The 22509-nt window shown below is 36.4% G+C and overlaps 1 protein-coding gene across 6 annotated transcripts in view; it reads left to right on the top strand.

Moving 5' to 3' along the window:
• PLEKHA7 (pleckstrin homology domain containing A7) overlaps positions 1-22509 on the top strand; it is a 189455-nt gene that overhangs the window by 120245 nt on the left and 46701 nt on the right. For all 6 annotated transcript variants that reach the window (XM_054067028.1, XM_054067031.1, XM_054067029.1 and 3 more), the window contains 5 exons: positions 4090-4173; positions 11378-11489; positions 17539-17643; positions 19382-19454; positions 20647-20747. In XM_054067028.1, coding sequence (XP_053923003.1) covers positions 4090-4173; positions 11378-11489; positions 17539-17643; positions 19382-19454; positions 20647-20747 — 475 coding nt within the window. The remainder of the gene's footprint in view (positions 1-4089; positions 4174-11377; positions 11490-17538; positions 17644-19381; positions 19455-20646; positions 20748-22509) is intronic.

Here is a 22509-nt window from a genome sequence, read left to right as displayed (position 1 = left end):
AGTCTTAACTACTACAAACCCGCAGCAAGCCTTGGAAAATGGTGTTCTGTAACTTTGAAATTCAGAATTACTTTTAGCAGTCCATAGCATAATTTAATAATGATGGTACTGGTAGATACTCATGAATGTAACTTTTACTTGGATTTTTAATGTTTTCATACTTGCTTTGGTTTTGTGGTTCCAATGATTAGTAATTACATGAAATCAGAATAATACAAAACATTTAAAATTAAAAGATGATTGCTAGGAAAAAATGCCATAATTTATCACACAGCAAATTCACAATGTTATTAGAAAAGTTGACTTAGCATTTAAAATGTGTAGTGTTGTACTAATACAAGTTACACGCCATTCAGAATCCACATGGTGAAGCATTGTAAGCCATTCCCAGTTTTGTTGTGGGTATAAAGTCTTTCTAGTGCAAAAAGAATAAAAGGAGCATGAAGCAGCGTATCATGTCCTATTATTAAGGCTCATTTATTGTGCCCATTATACATGGTAGATTTCTGGACAATAGAAGCACATTCAGCAGTTGCTTATGTGGAGGAAATACAGGCCAATAACTATTGGGAGGCTTGATTAGCTGATGTGTCTGGAAACAACCCTGCCAGTTGTACTTTGAAAGGAAAGATAACTTTCACTGCAACAAGTTTACCAGGTTGCTCTCCCTGGAGAAGTGATTGTTATCATTGTTCTGTAAACAGATATTATTGCAAATGTTTAAAGGGCATGAAAACAACAACAAAAAATTTGCAGTCTAAATCTAGTTATCTAATATTACAATTTCTCTCTTTCTAATCAAAACAAGGTACTGCTAGTATTCTTGGAACACATATGTTGAAATACTGGGACAGCTTCAAAGGAATTGGAAGAATTAAATTATATTTACAGATAAAGGTGGAGGGAGCATAATGGAACAGAATAATTGAGGTTGGAAGAGACCTCTGGACCCCATCAGATCCAGCCTCTCTTATTCAGAGCCAGGCCAGGCCAGCTTCAATTCAACTTACAAAGTTTAATTTTGTTGCTCAGGGCCTTCACTGGCTATGTTTTGGTTGTTTGGAAGGATGGAGATTTCACAGTCTTGCTAGGCAACTTCTTCCAATGTTTAACTGCTCTCATTGTGGGCAAAAATCTCCCTGCTATCTAATTCCTTGTTGCAAGGCATTAGCCATCTGTTGTATAGGTTGTTTTGAATAGTATTACTTATTCTTAATGAGTCCTATGAGGCAAAACACTTAAACTCTTGCTTTTCAAATTCAAATAAACCACTGTGTTCTGGAAAGCTAATTGTTAGTGGCAGTGGTTTCATTTCTCTCTTCCCAGTTAAGTCCTAAGAATTGAAGCTGCAGATTTGCAGGAAGTCTTGGTTTTGTCTGCGTTCTCCTTGTCTATGAAATTACCATCTGCATTTTATGTAGTGGTGGAACTATCCTTCTGTTTCTCTGCTCTTACTATTCAAAGTGCCATACTCAGATATTTAAGAAATGTTTTCTTTCCAGCTGAAACTTTTATTATTAGCAAGTAGTATTTAGTCCAGTAGTAATGAACTTGCTCTTTAATTACAGTAAGAGGACTAATTAGTTTTGTGAATGCCCAGTGAATTTATTTAATGGGAAAATTAAAATTGTGAAAGTGCTAGTATGGTATAATAGGTAACTTAATTTCCTAAGTAACCCTAGAGCACTTGTGGAATATAGTCCTTTTTCGCAGTGTTGGTTGTAGAGTGGAGTTATTAGTGACTAAAAGCCTGCAGATGAGAGCTTGCTGACAGTTCACCTGCCCCTGGGGAATAAAGCTGTCAATGTACTTTCATTTTTAAAGCTAACAGTGTATCTGCATTTAGTCCCACCCTAAGTATCGCAGGTTGAACAGACTGCTTCAGTCCTGATTGGAAAGTAGAGACTGTTAGCTTAAAACTGGACTGTGTGACAAATGTGGAGTTTGTTACTGTTATGGTTTATTCATCATTTTTTCTGAAAACATTTGCAAATTCCTGTGCCTTTCTTTGGAATATATACTCATGTAAAAGTGCTTCTTTAGAAAACAATACTCCTCCATCCTTTTGTAAGGAAAAGATTGTGGTTGCTTTGTAGATTTTAGCACTGCAGGCTTACTGGAATTACGTTCTCTTGATCTCTGATTTTGTGAGAAAACTGAGGAGCTAAAAACTGCAGAGGTGCTTTGTTAACCCACTCCTGTAGGAGAGGTCAGTTGTCACCAGCCTGGGGAGTGAACTCTGCCACTGGTGCTATGGGGTGGTTGATGGCCTAATATGTTGTTCCCGATTTTTAGTGGCTGCAAGGCTAGAATTTTTGTAATAGGCAGAGCTGGGAAAAGTCCTTTTGGTGTGACATAAGCTGTCATCATTTAATATGTTCATTATATTGCTCCCTTATGTATGACATCCTGTAGCAAGGTATATTGGATAAGGGGTGAAAAGTTGATAACACAGAAAACATCCTCTGCTGTTCATGGCCCAAGTGGGACCATGTGTACAGTTTGTGTGTTTAGTTGTGAATTTTATTTGTTATTATTGTATAGGGGTTGGGGTGTGTGCATTTTTTTGCCTTTTTTTTTTTTTAAATAAAGGTGAGGTTTTTTTGTTTTTAAAATAAAGGCATGTCCTGAGCCATTTACTTCTGAATGTTATGTGTGAACGACCTATTTGATTAACTGTCCTTTAGAGAGAGTCTCTTCTTTGAAATTTTGTAACTTTGAAACCCTGCAAAATTTCTTTATGCCTTGTTCTGTTTTGCGGGACTTCCAGCTGTGCCAGACAGCTAGGTCAAATCTGTGGGACCTGAAACTCCTGAGCATTATGAGAGGAAAAGCACCAAATCTTCTTTAAAATGGAAAAAAGGATCAAGTGTTCATTTTTGGCTTTTTGATGTGTAATTAATTTAATGGCTTTGTTATTTTTGTTTTCTGCATATGTTCACAATGTGTTAGCATTGTGCTGCATTTGATAGGAATTCTAGTTTTGGATGTTTGCTACCTAATAATATTAACTAAACCCTGAAAGTTCAGGACCTTAAATAAGTGACCTCTTGCTCCATTGCTGTCACTAATTCTAAGGCTCCATAGCGTCTTGCCAGCCATGACATTTCTAATTCTGAAATAAGGTCTTCTATTTCTTATTTCTTTCAAGTTTTGTGATTTTCATAGCTTACTTCTTTGGGCAGGGCTGCAGAATGAGGGGTTTAGTAGGTTTGAACCTCACCAGAAATTATCTTGTGTTTTCTATACATTAATTCAAATTATCTACTTTAGGGAGGAGAAAGGACTACTGCTTTATCTTGGACTAAGCTTTTCACTCTATTTTTTTGCATCATATGAGTACAGTTACACAGACAGAGGAAATAATTATCTTTAGTGGACAGCAGTATTTCACAGAGGGTAGCAAAGCATCTGAGGGGAATGTTGGTAGAAAATCCCAATTTTAGTTCAACTCAGATGAAATACTAAATTATGTCATTTTATATGGGCCATGCAGCTGAACAGCAAAGGTTATATACGGCCTTCTGCATGTGTGAAGAAAAATCATTGAAGAAATACCATACTAGAGGAAAAAGAAGACATGCAACAAGTGGCTTCCACAGAATCTCTCTCTACGATCTCATTAAATATTACAAATTGTGTAAACATTTTCATTTTCTAACTGTGCAACATTTGAAATTATTTTAGTGGCTCTGTTCTGTGAAATTTACGGAAATACAAATCAGTAATTTATGTTGTGTTATTTCTATGTTATGTTTAAATAATCTGGTAACAGTCTGGTGGAAATAATCATAAATTCAAGTGCGTCTCCATAACCATGAATTGCAGCTAGTTTAATTTTAAAACATTAACCTGTTTAATAATTAAATGGTACAGTGTGCTGTTGGCAAAGTGAACAAGAATGTGGGAGGAAGCTGAAAACTTCTGGTTTGAAAAGTACCTCAGAAATATGTTTTGTTTCTGAAGTAGCAGCAGCAAAGCATCAGTATAAACAATTCTGCCTTTTAGAGATCATAGATATATTTTACTGAGTTTAGCAATATTAATTTCTTTTTTCTTGTTTTCTTTCTTTTTTTTTTTCCCTTTCAGCCATAATCAGCAGACCACGACATTTAGACATCCTGTGACAGGACAGGTTTCTCCAGAAAATATTGAATTTATTTTGCGAGAAGAGTAAGTAGTTTTATACCCTTGTCAAGAGATCTAAGACAGTAACACATTTACCTACAGTAGTTTGACAGTTCTGGTGTTGTATTCAGAAATGTTACAGAGATGGTTTATGCTAAAAAATTTACTTTTCCTTCTGATAGTATGTTTTTGATTCTATCACTGTTCCACATTAGGGCTTGAGAGAAAATCTTTACCAAATTTTTAAAATACTAACAAACACTACTACCTCCACTTCCCCCAACAAACCAAACAGACAATATAAATAGATTACTTAAACAATGATGCTTTTGTCTTACATAAATGTCAGATGCACAGAACATCGGTGGATAAGAAACTAGTTCAACGGTTGCATCCAGAGAGTTGTGGTCAATGCTTCAGTGTCCAAGTGGATATCAATGATGAGTGATGTCCCTCAGGGATCTGTACTGGGATCAGTGCTGTTTAATATTTTCATCAATGACATAGCAAGATTGAGTGCACCCTCAGTAAGTTTGCAGATGACATATAGCTAAGTGGTACAGCTGACGCTCCAGAAGGACAGGATGTCATCCAGAGGGATTTGGACAGTCTAGAGATGCGGGTCTGTATGAGCTGTATGAAGCGTGGCCAGCAGGTTCAGTAAGGGGCAGCTACTGAGCTGGAGGTCACCCCTGCTGTTATGTGGTGTGCAGGTGGCTTGCTGCCCGGGAGAGGTTCAGCTCAATAGAAATATGCAAACAAGCTGCCCCAAGCCACTTAGCGAGGAGAATGCATGTCTTGCAATGGAGCAAATCTCAAAGACAGTATAGGCAACAGCCACCGTGCATCTGTGTTTCAACTTCAATCTGTTAATTGATTTTTATTTAATATGTTGTAAACTCTTGAGCAAATTTAATATAAAGAAAATTTGTACATGTTTAAGTGAAAATAGATGTTTGGATAGAACTCCTCGGAGTGCCTTCCTGGGTTAGTCACGCTTCCCTGGGCTGTTTCTGTTTTTGTGATCATGGTAGCAGATAAAATATTAAAGGCAGAATTGAAAGAACTTACTGGTGGCACGTGGTTTTAGTGATCTTTTGTGTATGGTTAGAAACTATTTTGGAAGAGAAATTAAGGTGGTTTTTTGGAGGGCAGTCAGATGAAGGGGCATAATTCATCATCTGTAGACTTCAATTACACTGCAATTGTATCAAAAGCAGTAGAATTAGGAGGTAGGTTTTATCCTAAAATAGGAGGGAATGGCTGGAGTGATAGAGAGAGGAGTACGTGATTGTGGTGACAGTCTTTACAAGAACATTTTTCTAAGCTTTATTACTGGCCTGAAGTACTTACAGAATGTTTTTAAAATTAGATGGTTTTAATATGTCAGTTAAAATTTCTTTAAAGATGTTATTTTCAGGTGCGTGGGATACTCCGGTTTCCTTAGTTTTGTACCACTTATATGCAGCAGCATAGATTTTACTCACATGCTGTACATCATAGTCATATCTGAGTTTCCGTCAATAACGCTGTTGCCGTATGTGGATGTCTCTGGTGAAATCAAAGGAGCTGTTAGCCTCTCCCTGTCTTTGGGCCTAGGAACCGCAATGGGGCTATGCTGTGTTTTTAGTTCTCCCTCAGGCATCATGGCTTTCATGGAATTGGTGTTGCTGCTCAAGTATTAATTTGGAATCAATGTTGTAGATTGTATCATGTGATGAAATTACTTTCACAAACAAGATGCAGTCAGGAAGATTTGGATTTGTCTCTGGATTTACATGGTCTGTGGAAATTTGCCATCGTGGGATCCTTTTGAGCAAGAGTATTTTTTTCCTGTAGCTAAAGAATCCCATCTGAAGTGGTAGCACTTTTAAGAGTTTCATAAATGGCAATTTGTTCTTCAGTGTTGTTGTGACTTGATTTATTACTTATGAGTTGATTTTAATTTCAGATTAGGGCCAAAACCCTAAATTGTCATCAGATGTTGACTGGGAGCTAGCAGGGAGACATAAGCACAAACTTGTTCAGGCTGTAACAAAGGTATCTATTAAAAGTATACATTAAACATCAGAAAAGTAATTTACAGTAATCTAGAAATTATGAATGTACAGACAACTCTGGCCATTTCTCATCCAGGAAACAATGTTCTGGCAAGAAGTTTTGAAATTAAGTTTTGGAAGATGATGTCAATGAATGGTGTAATCCTAGCTTGGTTATGAGTCAGTATGAGGTAGATGCCTTGGTTTCATTGGATTAAATGAGAGCTACTAGATACTTTCATAGAAGGCTGAGACTGTCTTTCACTAGTCTTTTCCCAAGGCATTTCCCCTTTTAAACAATATCACATCAGTCTTGCTTTTTAAGCTAAAATCTGATTTCTTGAGCTCCACTGTAACTGGAGGATAAAAACAGAGAGTATTACCTGCAACTTGTGACTTTTAAATGACATTGTCTTTTGATCCTTATGCTGTTCCTTCTTCCTAAAGTTGTTCTTATTTAGATTTTTCGAAAAGCACTGATTAATAATTCATTATGTCCTAACCCATTCTTAGCTGAGACCACTGTCAAATCCCTACCTTGTATGTTTTTAATTTCTTCCTCCTTTGAAAGAGTTTTTTGATGTTGATGCTGAATTCAGTTTTCCATCTTATTGCATGTTTACTTATATGCAAAGATTATTTTTCTGTCTGTTTCTGTCAGCATTTCAGTGTTCTGAATAATTTTGTACTCTATTGGCCTGGTCACCTCACAGTTTTCAGGTCACCTCTAAATAATGTGAACAGTTTGGCTGTGTGGAAAATCCCTCTGGTAGCCTCCTTCCATTTCACAATTGTCTCTTAATTTTTGTGATTTACTTTTGTGTTTTTAATGAACCCTTAATCCCAAAGAGGACCTCTCCTAAACAACTAGTGGGAAAATGAATATTAATGATAAGGCTGCCAGCCAGGTATTAGACGTAGTTTGACCATATAAGCACATTTCTCTGAAAATCTGTGGTGGAATAACTTAGGATAGGTGTATGTAATGTTTAGATTTCTTTTATCTGTCTTTAAATAACAGTTCTTTAAATAGTTGTATACAGAGAAAAAGAAGCCAACGCTTACAGCCATGTATCTAATGGTATCTGTTGCTAAACATTGATAGTTGGGTGTTAGAAACTGTACAATATATTTGTAGTAGTAGTACGTTTGCAAAAGGAGAGATAGTACTTTTAAGTTAAAAAAGATAAAACTTCAATATAGATGTAGAAGTATTATGTGCTTAATCCAATAAGGGTTATCCTCTTTTTTGCCTGTTTTTTATGCAACTGATAAAGCCTGCCTGTCACCTCTGGGGAGGTCTATTATTGCAATGTCTATTGCATTTGGTTACTATAGCAGCAAAAATCTCGGTGGAGAGAAAGGAGGAAACCGAAACAGCCTCAAAATAAACATCTTCTATATTTACATGTATAGAAATACTACGACAGAAGATTTTTTATTTAGCTGAATGGGAGATTTATTAAAACTGGATTGAGATGATGTTATTGTGTCATATTTGGTTCTAACAAAATAAACTTTTTAAGTTTCTGGTATGAATGTGGATCCTCTAACTCGACTAATCTTTATGACCCTTTAGAGCGAAGGAATGTTGTCTCTTGTGAGTATTGCATTTTTAATATGGGCTACTGGTGCAATATTTTTTTGGTTTTGTTTTCAGTGGTTTTTTAATAAACCAAATATTGGCTATGTAATTCTTTTAGCTGGTAAATGTGATTTCTGTAGTCATACTAGCACTGTTTAGGTAGAGCAGGGAGTTGGTTGACAGGAGATACTCTGTAAGCATGTTATTTTCAAGTATTTTAAAAAGATTTATAAGGGACTGGAGCTCTGAATGTGAATACAGCAATTCTTTGTGTGTATGCACACACCTGGGGGAAGCAGTGAGAAAATTATCCTGAAAACAGACAAAAACCTGCAGTATGAAGACGGAATGGAATGTCTTAAATAATAGATATTATCAAACATCTTTGCCAATAGTGATTCTGAACTAGTGTTTCTGAATACACAGAGTTAACTCTGTAGTCACTTATTTTTAAAGATTAATCTGTAAACACAATTAGGACAGTGTTAACTACATTAGCATGCTGGGATGTTTCAGGTAATTATGCATATTCTGAATATGTTTATTTGCTTTTAAAAAGCAGACTGAGAATATTAATTAGCTCTTAAGGAACCTGAATACATCAGTTTTATTGTGTTCTGATTTCATGCAAATGTATTTTATCCTTGAAATACAATTTATGAGTACTTCAGCTGATTTTCAGTATTGTTTGGTGGTTTCTGCTATGTCTCACAGACAGTTTGGATCACCTGTGTTCACTGCCACAGACTGTTTAGGAGAATAATAATGTATTTTCTCTTTTGGTTGATTTACTGCCTCTTTTGCTGACTATGCAAGTTCTTCCACATGGCAACGACCTCGCATTTTTAAAGGACATTTTTCTCATTGTGAATTTCTTTTCCCAGTTAAAGTTCATCATTAATCTTGGTACTAATAGAAAAGGAAAACTAGATTTATTGGCAGTGATTATTTTCAGTAGCAAGTGAAAGAGGAATTGCTGAGTGTCCATATTATAAATCCTTAGAAATTATACATTTATTGTTCTATATTGCATTATGATTTTCTGATAGTGATGGCCTTGTTAAATGTATAAAGCTTACATATATATACTTATGTTTTAAGCTGCAGTAGGTTTAACCTACCGTGAAGTCATGTCATGTGGAATAGTGAAAATCTGCTCAGTCTGAGATTGGTTGTTGCTTTTGGAAAAATTAATTCAAATATGTTGAAACTTAAATTTTATTTTTTGTTTTTGTCTTTTCTGAGTAAGTTAGCTCTTTCTGAAATAGTTACTCTATGATGTGAATAAATATATACTAATCAGATTATCTGTAGTCTGAAAACCCTACAAATATTCTGAATATGTATGTCACATGCTCTCTCCTCTTCCCTCCATCTCCTCTTTTCCTCTCTCCTCACTTCAGTGAGTATCAGGAAAATAACCTGTTGTACAACTGTCCTAACGTATAAAATTGAATGGTTTATGGTGTGGATACTGTAAAGAATCTAAACCTCAAGGGAAGAAGAGAAAATATGTTTCTTCTAAGGCCAAACATTTTCCTTGGATATGTTTTGTTTTCATACTGTTGGGACTTGTTTCTAGTCGCCTTCTTAATGGTGTAGAATCTACTAATTTAGATTCATTTGGAGGAGGCAATGTAGAAGACTGTCATGTCTCTCCCTCTTTGAAACACCTGCTCTCTTGTTTGCTTGCCTCAAGCAGGGAAGTAGAACCTTTTTGGTAAGTAAATTTTAGAAAAAGCCAAGTAAGATGGTTTTGCAAGTAAAAAGCAGGTACATCGTAAGTCTGCATTTTCTACATGTTTTGAAAGTTTGTAGAGTGTAAAGAGAACAAGTGAGAACAGAGTCAAAAGCAGATAATAAAACTGGCTGATCAACGTGTATATATATATATATATATGTATGGCAGCACTATATGTAATGCTGCCTGACTAAACTATACGGGAAGTGTCTTAATCTCCTCTTTGCTGAAACTGGATATTCCTAAAGCTGTTTCAATGCTGAAGTAGGGTACCTGGTCCATAAGAGGTAGGGCAAATTGACTCAAACTGATGTGATGAAGCTCTCCTGCATTAAAGTCTGGTCAGGAATTTCAGGGACTTATTGTATTTTTTTCTCGTATCTTGGACCTTTTTTGTATAAAAGCCAAAACCAAGGGATTTATACCAGATAAGCAAGGCACAAAGGAAATGGGATAAGTGTTGTGTTACTTCCTTGCAAGCTTGATTGAAATTATGTGGTTGCAAATGGAAAAGTGTGCTTTCTTTGACATGGAATCAACTATGGAAGCTTTTGGACAGATAATTGGTCAGGTGGTAACTGTGGAGGAGCAATAGTGGCAACCACTGTGTCGATCACTACGATCACAAACTTTTCTTCTCTGTTCTTGTGAGTGATAACTGCTCAGAGTTACTCTGTTCTCTGTTGCATTCAGAATTAGACTGAATTTCAGTGGTAGCAACAGTAATGTTTGGTATGTTTGTCCATCATGTCTTTTTTTTTTTTTTTTTTAAAAAAAAAAGGCTTCAGTGACTTATTGTTAATAGTTTGTTTTGGTTTGCTTTTTTTTTTTTTTCTGATGTGACTGTATTGCTGCTGGTTCCAAAAATGAAATTTGATAAACTATTTTCATAGAATCATATAATAGTTAGGGTTGAAGGGACCTTAAAGTTCATCTAGTCCCAACCCCCCTGCCATGGGCAGGGACATCCCACTAAATCAGGCTGCCCAAGGCCCCATCCAACCTGGCCTTGAACACCTCCAGGGATGGGGCAAATGTTGTTAATGATTTCTGAAAATACCACCTGTGTGTTTAATTAACAAGTTGGTGTTGAGCTTGGCTGCTGCAGCTTCTCTTTACAACCTGCATATGACATTCCACAAGATTTTGACTTTCTGTTTACCCTCGCACTCCTTCATCTGGGCAGCTGTACTGAATTCTTACTTGTTGAACAGGTCCTTATGGTAGGATTGATCTCATCTGTGCTTTACGTGGGTGTCTGTATCTGAGCCAGCTATCAAGATTGAATCTTAGTATGACTCCGAAGTTATTTATTTCTAACAATATTTGTCGTCAGTTGCACCATTTCACTTTAAAAGTATTTCAATAGCTCATGTTGTACTATGAATCATATTCTGGGCAGATTCAGAGATCTAGAATTAAGTTAGTGAAGGATCTAACAATAAGCTAGTCTCACTTTGATTTTAAATGAGAAGCCTGTTATTGCGAAGTGCTGACTCTATCCTTCCCTCTCCTGTACTGGCTTTTTCACATGTTTGCAGCCAAGCCTGTGAATTGGGTGCAGTTTGATTTCTCTGCATTAGCCTTATGTATTCTGAGTGCTTTTTATTACATCTTGATTCTGTTGCATTTGCCGAGAGTTTGGCAGGTTTCTTCCTCCTGATACATTGGAAAATACCAATCATCAGATTTCACTGGCAGCATCTGCTTGAGAAATACCAGAAATCAAAATAATAGGGGTGGTGCAAAGGAAGTTGCAAGTACATGGGAAATGTTTGACTAGCCTGTCATTCATTTGCTTACTGAAAATCTTAAATATAAAAAGGCAAAGTTGACTGTTTCAAACAATGTACTTTAGAGTGTCTGGTTTTGTTTGTTTTCTAGACAGAATTCATCTATGTCCAAGCAACAGATAAACCAAAGACCTTCAAGCATGGTCAGTGAATCGTCCACTGCAGTGACTACATCTGCTGTTGATACAAAACCTGGCTCTAAGGTAAGTGAAGAAGTCTATTGTTTGAGCTTGATGATTTGAACCTCACTCGCTTTAAATCCAATACCCTTTTAATGGTGATTCTAATAGGGCAATGGGTTTAGCCTAGAAGTCTAGAAACTTACCTCAAAGAAGAGTTAGTATCTTCTACCCAAGCAAGAACCTTTTTACAGCACAGGAACACTGTATACCCGCCTGACTGCGTTGAATGATAATTTAAAAAAATAGTGATTGGGACATGTAAAGTGTGAATGGCTTCTCAAGAATAGAAGTAAATATATAATACTAGTATTCCAGCAAGTTTTTTGGTAGTCCATTGTATATGGCAACAAGTACTGCAGAATACCAGGAACTGTAATTTCCAGTTCTTGCTTTTCCGTGAAGCCTTTCTGCAGTTCTTCCTTTTGGTAAATTCAGATCCTTTTCTACCATCACTGAGTGGCACATGCAGTGCATAAACCAATCCATTATTTGGCATTGACAAAGAGCCTGTGTGTATTACTGCACAAAATATAATAAAGTGCTGTACTTGAAGTGTCAGCAGTTATTTTAATACTTCTTTGACCTTACAATAAATTACAGTACAGTGAGAATGGAAGGGGGCTAGATAAAAAGGAGCAAAACATACTGGAAAAATTAGCAGAGATACATTAGATTCCTTAACTTTGCCTGCAGTTTTAAACTTCTAAGGTTTTTTAAATGCACAAGTGTGAAGTCTTTTGCAGTTGAAGAAAGGGCTTCGCCAAATAGGTTGCAAAGATATTTTTGCTGAGTGGGAAGCACTTGAAATCTTTTTCTAATGTTTTGAGTTGCTTGAGTGAATATTGGAGAAGATGCAAACAATTTCATGCAAAGCTAGAAAAAGTAAAAAATGAAAATTATTTTTTTAGATCCAAAGCATATAGGTTATTGGACCAACAAAAAGATTGTCATCTGTCAAATCTCAAGAATGCATTTATCTTTCAAGTGCTAGATGAAGTTATCACTGAAAACAGTAAACTCAGTAGGTTACCTGTGAATTACGTGATACGTTCCTTTTTGATATGCATAGAATCATAGAATGGTTTGGAATGGAAGGGACCTTGAAAAGCGTCTGGATCCAAACTCTTTGCCATAGACAGGGACATGTCCCACTAGATAAGGTTCCTCAAAGCCTCATGTAACCTGGCCTTCAGGGGGCAGCCACAGCTTCTCTGGACAGGGTTCCAGTGCCTCACCACCCTCATATTAAAATTTTTATCCTAATCTAATCTAAATCTTCTCTCTTTCAGGTTAAAAACATTACTCCTTATCCTATCACTGCACTCCCTGATAAAGAGTTTCTTACCATCTTTCCTGTAGGCATTCTAACAACTGAACTTAACCAAGTACTTGGGCATTTATGTTTACTGTCTTTATCCTCCTTATTCTTATTTTTATTAAGACAACAACATTAAAGGGATAAGGCTCATCTTTGACTCTTAAAACCAGACAACTTAACGATGACCTGATACTCAGCTTTGGGCTGGGGATTCTTTGTACTACATGGCTGATTTAGGCTTTGAATAGAGCAGTCATAGAGGGCTTGCCTGTACTTCTCCACCAAGTTGGTTTACATAAGATCTACCCTGCTATGGGCACTCAATAAATACTTTACTGGAATTTTAAGAAAGACATTGGTTCTCTCTCTTACAGGAACAAATAAATAAAGGTTGTGAAGTGTGTCCTCCATTTTGAATTTGACTTTTGGCACGTTGAGATTAGATTTTAAGATCCTTTCATATATTTCTAGACATTTTCTTCTATGAATTCCACAATCATTCTTTCAAAGAGTGAGTTACCAGATGCAGACTTGAGACCCAGTCATGATATACCAGAGACACATTCTGTTTACTGTGGCAAAGGTCTTTAGCTATACTTACAGCTAATTATTATATTTTATTAAATGCTTTCATAATTTTATCCTGCAAATGTCATCACAGAACTGTGTAGGGATAGCATTAGAATCTCAGTCAGCTGATTTTTATATAGAGCTACTTGCATTGAAGTAGTTCCAAATCAGAAAGTACAGGAACAGGTACATGGCTTTCCACTTGATTCTTCTGTAGAAAGTTGATCGCTGAGAATCGCTACATTTGGAGTGAAGGGCAAAGTACGCTGCCAACTGTACAGCAGATTTGTCATTCTCAGTTCAAGATGAAAGAGATTAAGACTTCTGGCTTACTTGTTGCAGTGTTCAAGTCTGAACTCGTATTGAATAAAACTTCTGAAATAAGAAGTATATTGTTTGGGAAGAGAATTTTGCATGTTCTGTCCAACAATGTCAGTTGTACGGTGTACAACAAGAGGAGCATTTGGAAAGAAGAACAAGAAAAAATCCCAAGTGAGGCTTTTACTGTCATTATGTTTTATTCATATGCATATAAATATATAAGGCTTCATTTTGTAAGAGACGTGAGATGAGCAGTTCTGTGGAAGTGCACATAGATTCTTGGTGTCAGCCTCACCATTTTTATGCTGGTACTGTGCAAACAAGTAATCTGAAGACTTTAGACCAATGCAGTCTACCCTTCCACCCTTCCTTTTGAAATTTGAGAGGTATGGAGTTGAGAGGAAAGCAAAAGGACCTTCTGATAAACCACAATTGTTCTCTGTCCCAAAGATCTGCTTGTTCATAGTCAATTCAATTACTAACCATAATAAAAGCTATTTATTTTGATTACAAATGGAGAATGTGGAGTAATAAAGATTCATTTCAGTTTGAGAATAAGGTACATTTGAAATTTAGTCTGTTAAAGCATCTGATGGTTTGAATGGAAGCTTGTAAATGTTACTATGCTACACAGTACTTTGGCCAATTTGGAAGCGTAAAGTATAGTCGTGTAATGTGCGTTATTACTACCTACGTTTTGAGAATGTGTTTTGAATGGATTCTGTGCAAGAGGAGTAATTGAATTGTTGATCACGCAAATAGATGCTGGTCTTTTTTTGTTGTTGATTTACTTGAGATACTGATAAGATTCATGATTTCATTTATTAGCAAAATATAGAGATTTTTTTCAGTGGAGGATTTTGAATTAAACAGCAGGTGAGGTTTTTGTGGACAGTGTTTTTGTTTTTAATTCCCTGTAGATTGAAAGTTGGTATGTTCTCTTATGTATGTATGTATATATGCGTATTTTGACCAAGATCCAGTCTTCCTTTGGCTGATTAGAAAATCTATTCCAAGTTTAGAAATACATGAAAAACTATTTACTTTTTTTAATCTCTTTTCGGAAAAAAAATAATTCAGTTTTTATACTTGCTAGCAACTTTCGTCCTCAGCTGGAGGCCACTGTAAGGAAGAAGATGACACAGTGATGAGAAGGAATTTGAAAAGTTTGGCTCTTGACATTTTGGGTTTTTTTTTCACAAAAACTTATGAGTCATTCACAAACAAGCCAGCGTAACAAACATACTGAAGTCAAAATTGACTTCTTTGTCTTCAATGTCACAGGCAGCTGCTCTGACTTGCATTTTTCAACACACCACAATGATATCAGAATATTTTAAGTTAGGAAAAGGCTACTGAAGTATAGACACGTAGTTTAAAAAATATATTCAGGCCAATGGAAGCAAAATTTTATTCCAAAGAAGAATGAAGTGATTACTACTACAGATGATAAGAAAACTTCAATTGCATAAAGCACCATAAAATTATTTTTTGTTTCTATTATGGGTATTGTATTGATTGAGGATACATATGCTTAGGAAGAATTTTCCCCTTCCCATGTGATAGAAGTTGTTTGGTCTTCTGACCAAGTCCAAGGACTACTTTTCTACATTGTGGTCTGCGTTTTTAAAAAATTAAATAAGATCAGAGCACCAAAGTGACAGAAGATCTGATGAAAAAATCAAATTTAAACTCTGCTGTCAGGCTATATCTGCTATGCTTTTACCTGTTCCTGCATTCATCCACCCTTCCTAGAATAAATATGAAAAAGAAAAACTAGGAAACTGACTTCTGTGCATTTTGTAAGTTGATTTCTGTTCAGGTGCAAAGCATAGACTTTTAACTTTCAATCTTTACAGAGTTTAAGCCTAATTATTTTTCATCACCTAGCTCTCGTGTAGCTCTTGTGTCTAACATTTTAACGTTTTTTTTTAAAAATCTTGACTGAATTAATTACTCCTCATTTTTCTTAAGAGAAAATGTATATGGTTGGCCCTGATGATCATAATGATCATCCAGAGCTTGGCTGTCCTCATGATGCATCTTTGTCTGGTTTTATAAACTGACACTTGGAGACAAGTTTGCAAGTAGTTCTCTTTTGAAATACTTTCAGTGGCAAGCGCAAAATGCCTACCAACTTACTTCTTCCCTTCCTTTAGCCTCAGACTTGCTGCTCATGAGTCTGTGAGGGACTACCCAGAGAGATTTTGTGTTCGTAATCAACACGCTGTGTTTGCACAAAGCTGCTGCTCTGTAGCCGCTTAGCCAAGTGCCTTAGTACAGGTAGGGCAGAGAAAAGGGCTGGGAGGTTTCAGTGATACCATTCTCACACGGCTTTTACTGTGAACTGGTTATTGCCAGCTGAATGGCAGAGACATCTCTTCAGAAACCTGTTGCTATAGAGCTTGGCCTGTTTGTGCCAGCCCTTGGCAGCTGGGCTGCTTGCATGGTCTCCTGTACTACCTGTAAGTCTTGTACAGATTCTTACTGGGGTGTAAAGCGAGATATCACTCCTAGGGAAAAGCCCATACTCTATTTTTTCCTGTCTCGTAAGCATCAAGGCGTTCCACAGAGATGACCCTGACATGCAGGTTACCTGACTTCTCTGAAGAGCTGAAAGCAACATGCTGCTTCCTGGTAAACAGATCTCTGGGAAATTACCTAGTAAAATATGCCCTTTGGTGTCTCCTTATGGGTGATAAATTTACATTGCTGTTTTATATGCTATGGCACCAAAGAAAAAGTGTATTTTTTTAAATTTAATTATTGCTGCTATTTTAATCCTGCATTGAAATGTATGCTTATGTTTACTGAAATGCATGAAATTTAGTGCAGACTGGTAAAACCTGGCCTCAAAATTAACAGAATCCATTTAATAGAGTATTTTACTATTAGAATATTTTATTATTATGTGATGTCTTCTAGTACAGATCTTGCCTGACTGGCAGAAAGAGTACGCTGAGACATTTTTATGATGGCATCCCTTGCATATGACAAGTGTGCTCATTTCCAGAGCTGCTGTTTGTCTGCAGCTGACAAAGCATCAGTATCCTGACCAGCTCAGAGGAGTGGTTCAAACAAAGAAGACATTGTACAACAGAGACAGAGTGTGAAGAAGTCAGGAGGAACTGTAATGGTGATTTGTGTACCTCCAAGTTCCTAAACCAATTGCAGCGGCGAACTGTGCTGAGATTGGAAAAGAACAGGCAGATTATTTATTCATCCAGAGATTCTCACTGTTTTTTTTTCACAGGCTGATAGGCTTTCCTTGTTTGTTTTTGAAATAGTTTTGCCAAAATTGAGTTGCAGTAAAACTCAAACTATTACCTAGAGGTAGTTTTCCACTTAGGGCCAACTAGGTCTCTTCCTTAGCAGCGTCACTCTGTCTTCCCCTTTTGTTTGCAGGGTCAAAGTCCAAGCACTCTATTAAGCTATGAGTATTGTTTGAATTTAAACAGGAAAGAAAACAAAAAAAAACCAAACGCCCACCCCCAAGAAAGAACAGTAAGAGTAAGATTCATGTGCACAAACTCTTGTACCAAGTTGCAGAGGGAGACTTGTATGCAGCTTTTGTAACGTATTCAAAAATACTTCCCAAGCATACTAAAAGTTCAGCAGTTCTACCTTTTAGACTTCAGTCACCAGTGCTGCTGCTGTTCAGCTGGGAGTTGGCAGACTGCACTGATATGTTGATGAAAGTGTGAGACTGACTTTGCTGTGTTGTAAATATCATTGTTTATTTACTTGCCCTTCAAAAATACTATAAATACCATGTTACTGTGTGATGAAGTATGAAATATTGCAGTGAGGTTATTTGTAATATAAAATGAATCTCAGTACAGTTTAAAACCTTCTTTACAGGTTGTGAAGGCTGGAAACAAAGTTCATAGCTTTGGAAAGAGGGATCAAGCTATCAGGAGGAATCCCAACGTTCCTGTTATAGTAAGAGGCTGGCTACACAAACAGGTACGCATGTAATCGTGTTTCTTTTCATATGCTTGAATACAGTCATCAGGTAAAAGTGCGTGCCTTCCAAGTAACTGAAAAAACAGAAGCTCAAATGTTGGCAGTGTAGGGCGGCGTTGGGTATTCCCACAAGCTTCTATAATGAGGAGCCCGTACTGAGCAAGTGTGAAAAAAACACATTTTTAATAGTTGCGAACATGGTTAAATGTTAAGGCTATAACTTTGTTGTCTAAATCTGGTTATTTTCATGGTTTTGTCCTGTTGGCTTGCTGCCATGCTTATCTCAGTCTCCCTCAGAATGCGCTATAAATCTGAGGTTGGCTGTGAAGGCCATATTGCATCTACTTGCCTATTCCCTTATACCCTGAGCAAAAGCTTATTTCCAACCCATATGCCTTTTGTTCTCCAGAAGCTGGACAGAGAAAATGAGGGGAGATAGGGACCTGTTCACCACATCTTGCTGTTACTAAGATCAGTGTCCAAGCAAAGCCTGGATTGTAGGATTTCATCCCGCAAACAGAATTTTACAGCTGCTGCATCTTGAACTCTTAAGCTGACAGAGGCACATCCTTGAGTGCAAGTAAAGCAAGCAGTTTGTTATGTGAGAATACTTCCCTGCTTCTAATTTGACAGTCAGCATCCATCAGATTATCACCAGGTTTGGGGATGAGTAGGAGAAGGCTGCAGTCTAAGGTTTACAATTTTGATTCTACGTATACGGGAAGGTGAAATTGCGGACAGCCATCTGCTTCCTCCTGCATGGAGAGCTGTATTCTGCTATCAACTCTGTTGACGTCCACTACCCAAGTCCATTTGTTTTCAGGACAGAATCAGAACTCATACACAGAATGTTTTGATAGCGTTGAAGCATGAAAAAAAGAAAGGGAAGAAAGTCATTGCACATTTAATATGACTGCGGAAAGAAGAAGGGAAATAGTATATACAACATTGCTCTGGCTATTTCCTTTTGTCCATTTCCCTCTACTTGCAAGCACTTAAGGTTCAAAATTGTTTTCTATGCAGCTGGTCTTATCAAAACCTACCTCAGCTAAATAAGCTGTACTTTCCCAGGTTACAGTGTGGCAATTTAGCAAGATTCCAAAATTAATTTAAATGTAAACATTACTCCTTTTGACAAAGTTATATGTGTTATGTATAAAGAGATATATATAGTTCTCCACAGGTGTATTGTATTATTACACTTCATTAAAATTTGCACAGTATGCATCCTGGTTTATTTCCTGAGGAATATTTGATTAGATTACATTTTAGGCGTGAATAACATATGGAAGATTGACTGTAGATTTACAAGGGATCATTGTCTAAAGAGTGAGGTCATACTCACAACCGTGTAGTGATTTTCATGTAGGTCTATACCAATCCTTTTTGGGGTTTGTGCGGTCCAGATTGCATACATTGTTTCTTTGTTGCAGGATAAATCTGTCTAGATAAAACATGCGTTTGTTGTGTATGAGGTTAAACTGAGTGCTGTTTGGGATGCGAGTTTAATTACTTATTGAAAATTAGCAGTTTGAGTTTCTACACTGATTATTTTATAGCTAGATGTTTTGCCTCATCTTTCTTAGTAGATAATATTATGCTAAAATATAAATAACTTGTTTTTGCAATTAATAGTGTGTTTAGGTAAACTTCTGGTAAACTATTCTCTGGTACAACATTTTATGATAAACTGTTAACTTCCTTTAAATGGAAATGTATCGCAATTCTTGCATTTCAGGATAGCTCTGGAATGCGGTTATGGAAAAGACGATGGTTTGTGCTCGCTGATTATTGTTTGTTTTACTACAAAGGTGAGTAGATGCTAGCTCCTTTCATTAAGTCTGTAATAGTTCGTCTGTTCAGATCACATAGCAAGCATAAACTGGTTGAACTCTTCTAATATATTTAGGTATTCTGGGAAGATGCATAGTGAAACAACTACTTGTCTATATGTCTTTAATGTGCAGCAAATTTCAGGCCAGAGTTGAACAGGGCAGTGCTGTATGATCTTTTGTCGCACAACTTGTCTTTAATATGAGCCAAGGGTTAAGTTTCAAAACATTTGGCGGCAATGACAGTTTAATATTCATCCCATCGCTGGTCTTCATTGTGTTACCTACTTGCACTTGACCTGTAGATTTTTTGAGAATGCACTGTGGCCAGATCAGGATTCAGCTTTAATCCAAGGGGCAATGTAAGAGTGAGAACTTCTGAATCCATTATTTCTACCAAAATAGGTTTGATGTGATCTTAGCCTCAGCTAGGAATAATCCTATTGCATAAGGTTGTTTTGAAGTTTTGAATATTATGTAGTGTTACAATTTTTGGAAAGCATTACAGAATATGAAACTCAAATTCATATTTCTAGGCACTGCATTTCTCCTACTGATCACTTTAGAGCCAGTAGTAATAGAGATTTCCTAATTATAGCAATTAGCCTAGATGTAGAATGCTAAATGGAAGGTCTGCAATGTTGTGCAGCTTGTCGGAGTTCATTTATCACAGTAAGCTTTATTATCAGAATTTATTCTCCTCTCTGAACTGAAAAATATCTCACACTTCCCCAAAACACTCAACAAAAAACCCAAATGGATCTTTTTTTTTAAAAAAAAAAATCAATTTTTTTTCTTTAAAAATACAGTATTTTTCTCCTTGTATTATTGATGTTGAGTCATAAGAAAATTCAGATCAAAAAGGACTTCAGGAAACATCTAGTCCAACCACACGGTGAAAGCAGGGTCAGTAAAGAAGTCATCCAAGGCTGCTCAGGGCTTAATCCAGTCAGGTGTTGGAAACCTCCAAGGCTGGACTTGACACAACCTCCCTGGCTGGCCTGTTCTGCTGCTGCTGTGTCCTCACCGGGAGAAGTCTTTTCCTTATATCCTGTCTGAATCGCTTTTCTTAACTTAATGCCTGTTGTCTGTGTGTCCACAGACGAGAATGTATTGTTCCCTTCCTGAAACGTGCAGTTAATTAGATTCTATTTCTTTTTTTATTCAACAGACAGCAGAGAAGAATCTGTTTTGGGTAGCATACCATTGCCTAGTTACGTTATATCTCCAGTTGGACCTGAAGATCGCATAAATCGCAAATTTTCTTTTAAGGTATGGTTGCAAAGCTTGTTAGTTAATCATATTTTAAAATGCTTATTTGCATTAGACAAGATGCTGTTGTAAACAGGAACATCATCTGCTTTCCTATTTTATTTATTATTTTTTTAAAACCAAACAGTTTTTTGACTGCCTGTTCAAATGTAACACAGCACTTTTTTGTTGCTTATGAGTTGACATTCGTGTCTGTTACTATGTAAGTGTCTTTAAAGCTTAATAGTATGCCTTTGAGTACAGATCCTGTTTCCAAAATTAGAAGTTAATATTGATAAGTTGTTCCAGTACTGTTTACAGATTGAAAGAAAAGTTGTAGGTTTTTCTTTATAAAGTGTTTGATCTCATATTGGACTGATGGTCTTATGGTTTTGTTGTATTCTTTTTAAAATAAAACAATCAGCTAGTTCTTACAGTTAGAAAATGACAGCACTGTAGCTTTTGATGTATTATTTCCTTATTTAAAGGGGAAAAAGTAACCATTTTTTCTCATTTTTGGGAGGGGAGCAATTGTTGTCCTAAGTGGCAATGGAGTGTTTTTAAAGAAAAAAGACTCTTGTTTCGATATAGTTTGACTTTGTGTTGTTTCTTTTTCTAAAAATAATTTAATTGTATAAATTATGGTTCTGTTCATTATAAAAACATATGAAAAGTAAATAAAATATACATTCCTTCTTGACAATGGAGAAAACTGACTCCAACTGATTGCCCGAGCTGCAGCACTAAGGCAAAGTTTAAAAACTTCAGTCTATGTCGCACATTTAAAATCTAGCAATACTTGGAGCAGAACCTGCTTTTCTATCAGGCAAATGAGCTACATATTTAAAAAAAAAAGTAGAAATCAGGTTTTGATCAGGTATACTTTAGGAGATCTAGAAGGAAGCTTTCTTTTTAAATCTTTTTTGTGCTGAAATTATGAAGAACTTATGCTCAACTCAGACTTTCTCTTGCATTTTGAATTTTGTGTTGTTTTAAAATTGTGGACTGCCTTTTGTTTCTTTGGTTTCTGTTTTCAAGTGGGTAATGATTTGAAATTTATTAAAGAAATATTATTTGGGAAAAGTATTTAAAAAAGACCTAGTGCACATTGTGGAAACGTTTATACTACTTTTCAAATGCATTGAACGTGAGATAGCAGGACAAGCAAAAAAGGAACCTTTGTTTAAGGTAAACATTCCACTCCAGTATTTAATGAGTGTAATTCATCAAGCATTCTAGAGCCTTTTCCTAGAAGGAAGCATACGCGGAATGAAGAGCACCCAATGTACTTCTAGGCTTCTGCTTCTCTTGAGTAGCTATTAGTGCAGACTGGGAAAGGAGATAAAAAAAGTAGCAATAGTATCTGGTTGCTTTAGAGTTTTAAAAAGTAATTAGTTTTTACTTTATTGAAAGGTTGTTTGTAAATGTTAATTAAGTGTGTATTAGGATTATTAACCAGTTCAACAGTATCAATGATAAAGGGGAGGGGCACCCTACACACATGTAGTTTTTAAGCAGAATGTTCTACAGGCAAGCTCTCAAGTCCCCACTGCCAAGTTGAGCCTCTCCTTTCCTGTGGAGTAGAATCCAAGGTTGTGATCATGTTTAAATGTTTTCGCAAGCAATTGCAGACCTCCCCTCTTCCTTTTTGGCAAGAGCCAGTAACCTGAGACTTTCAACATAGAAAAATGAAGTGGAAATAGGGAGTTGATAACAAAAGAAACTTTATGCTACATTAAAAATCCACAACATAAGTGTCATGTATTAGTTTGTTGGGCCAATC

The sequence above is a fragment of the Cuculus canorus genome, chromosome 5 (genome assembly GCF_017976375.1).
Source record: "Cuculus canorus isolate bCucCan1 chromosome 5, bCucCan1.pri, whole genome shotgun sequence".
Classification (NCBI taxonomy): domain Eukaryota; kingdom Metazoa; phylum Chordata; class Aves; order Cuculiformes; family Cuculidae; genus Cuculus; species Cuculus canorus.
Note: the sequence above shows the minus strand (reverse complement) of the source record. Positions and strands in the feature narration are given on the sequence as shown.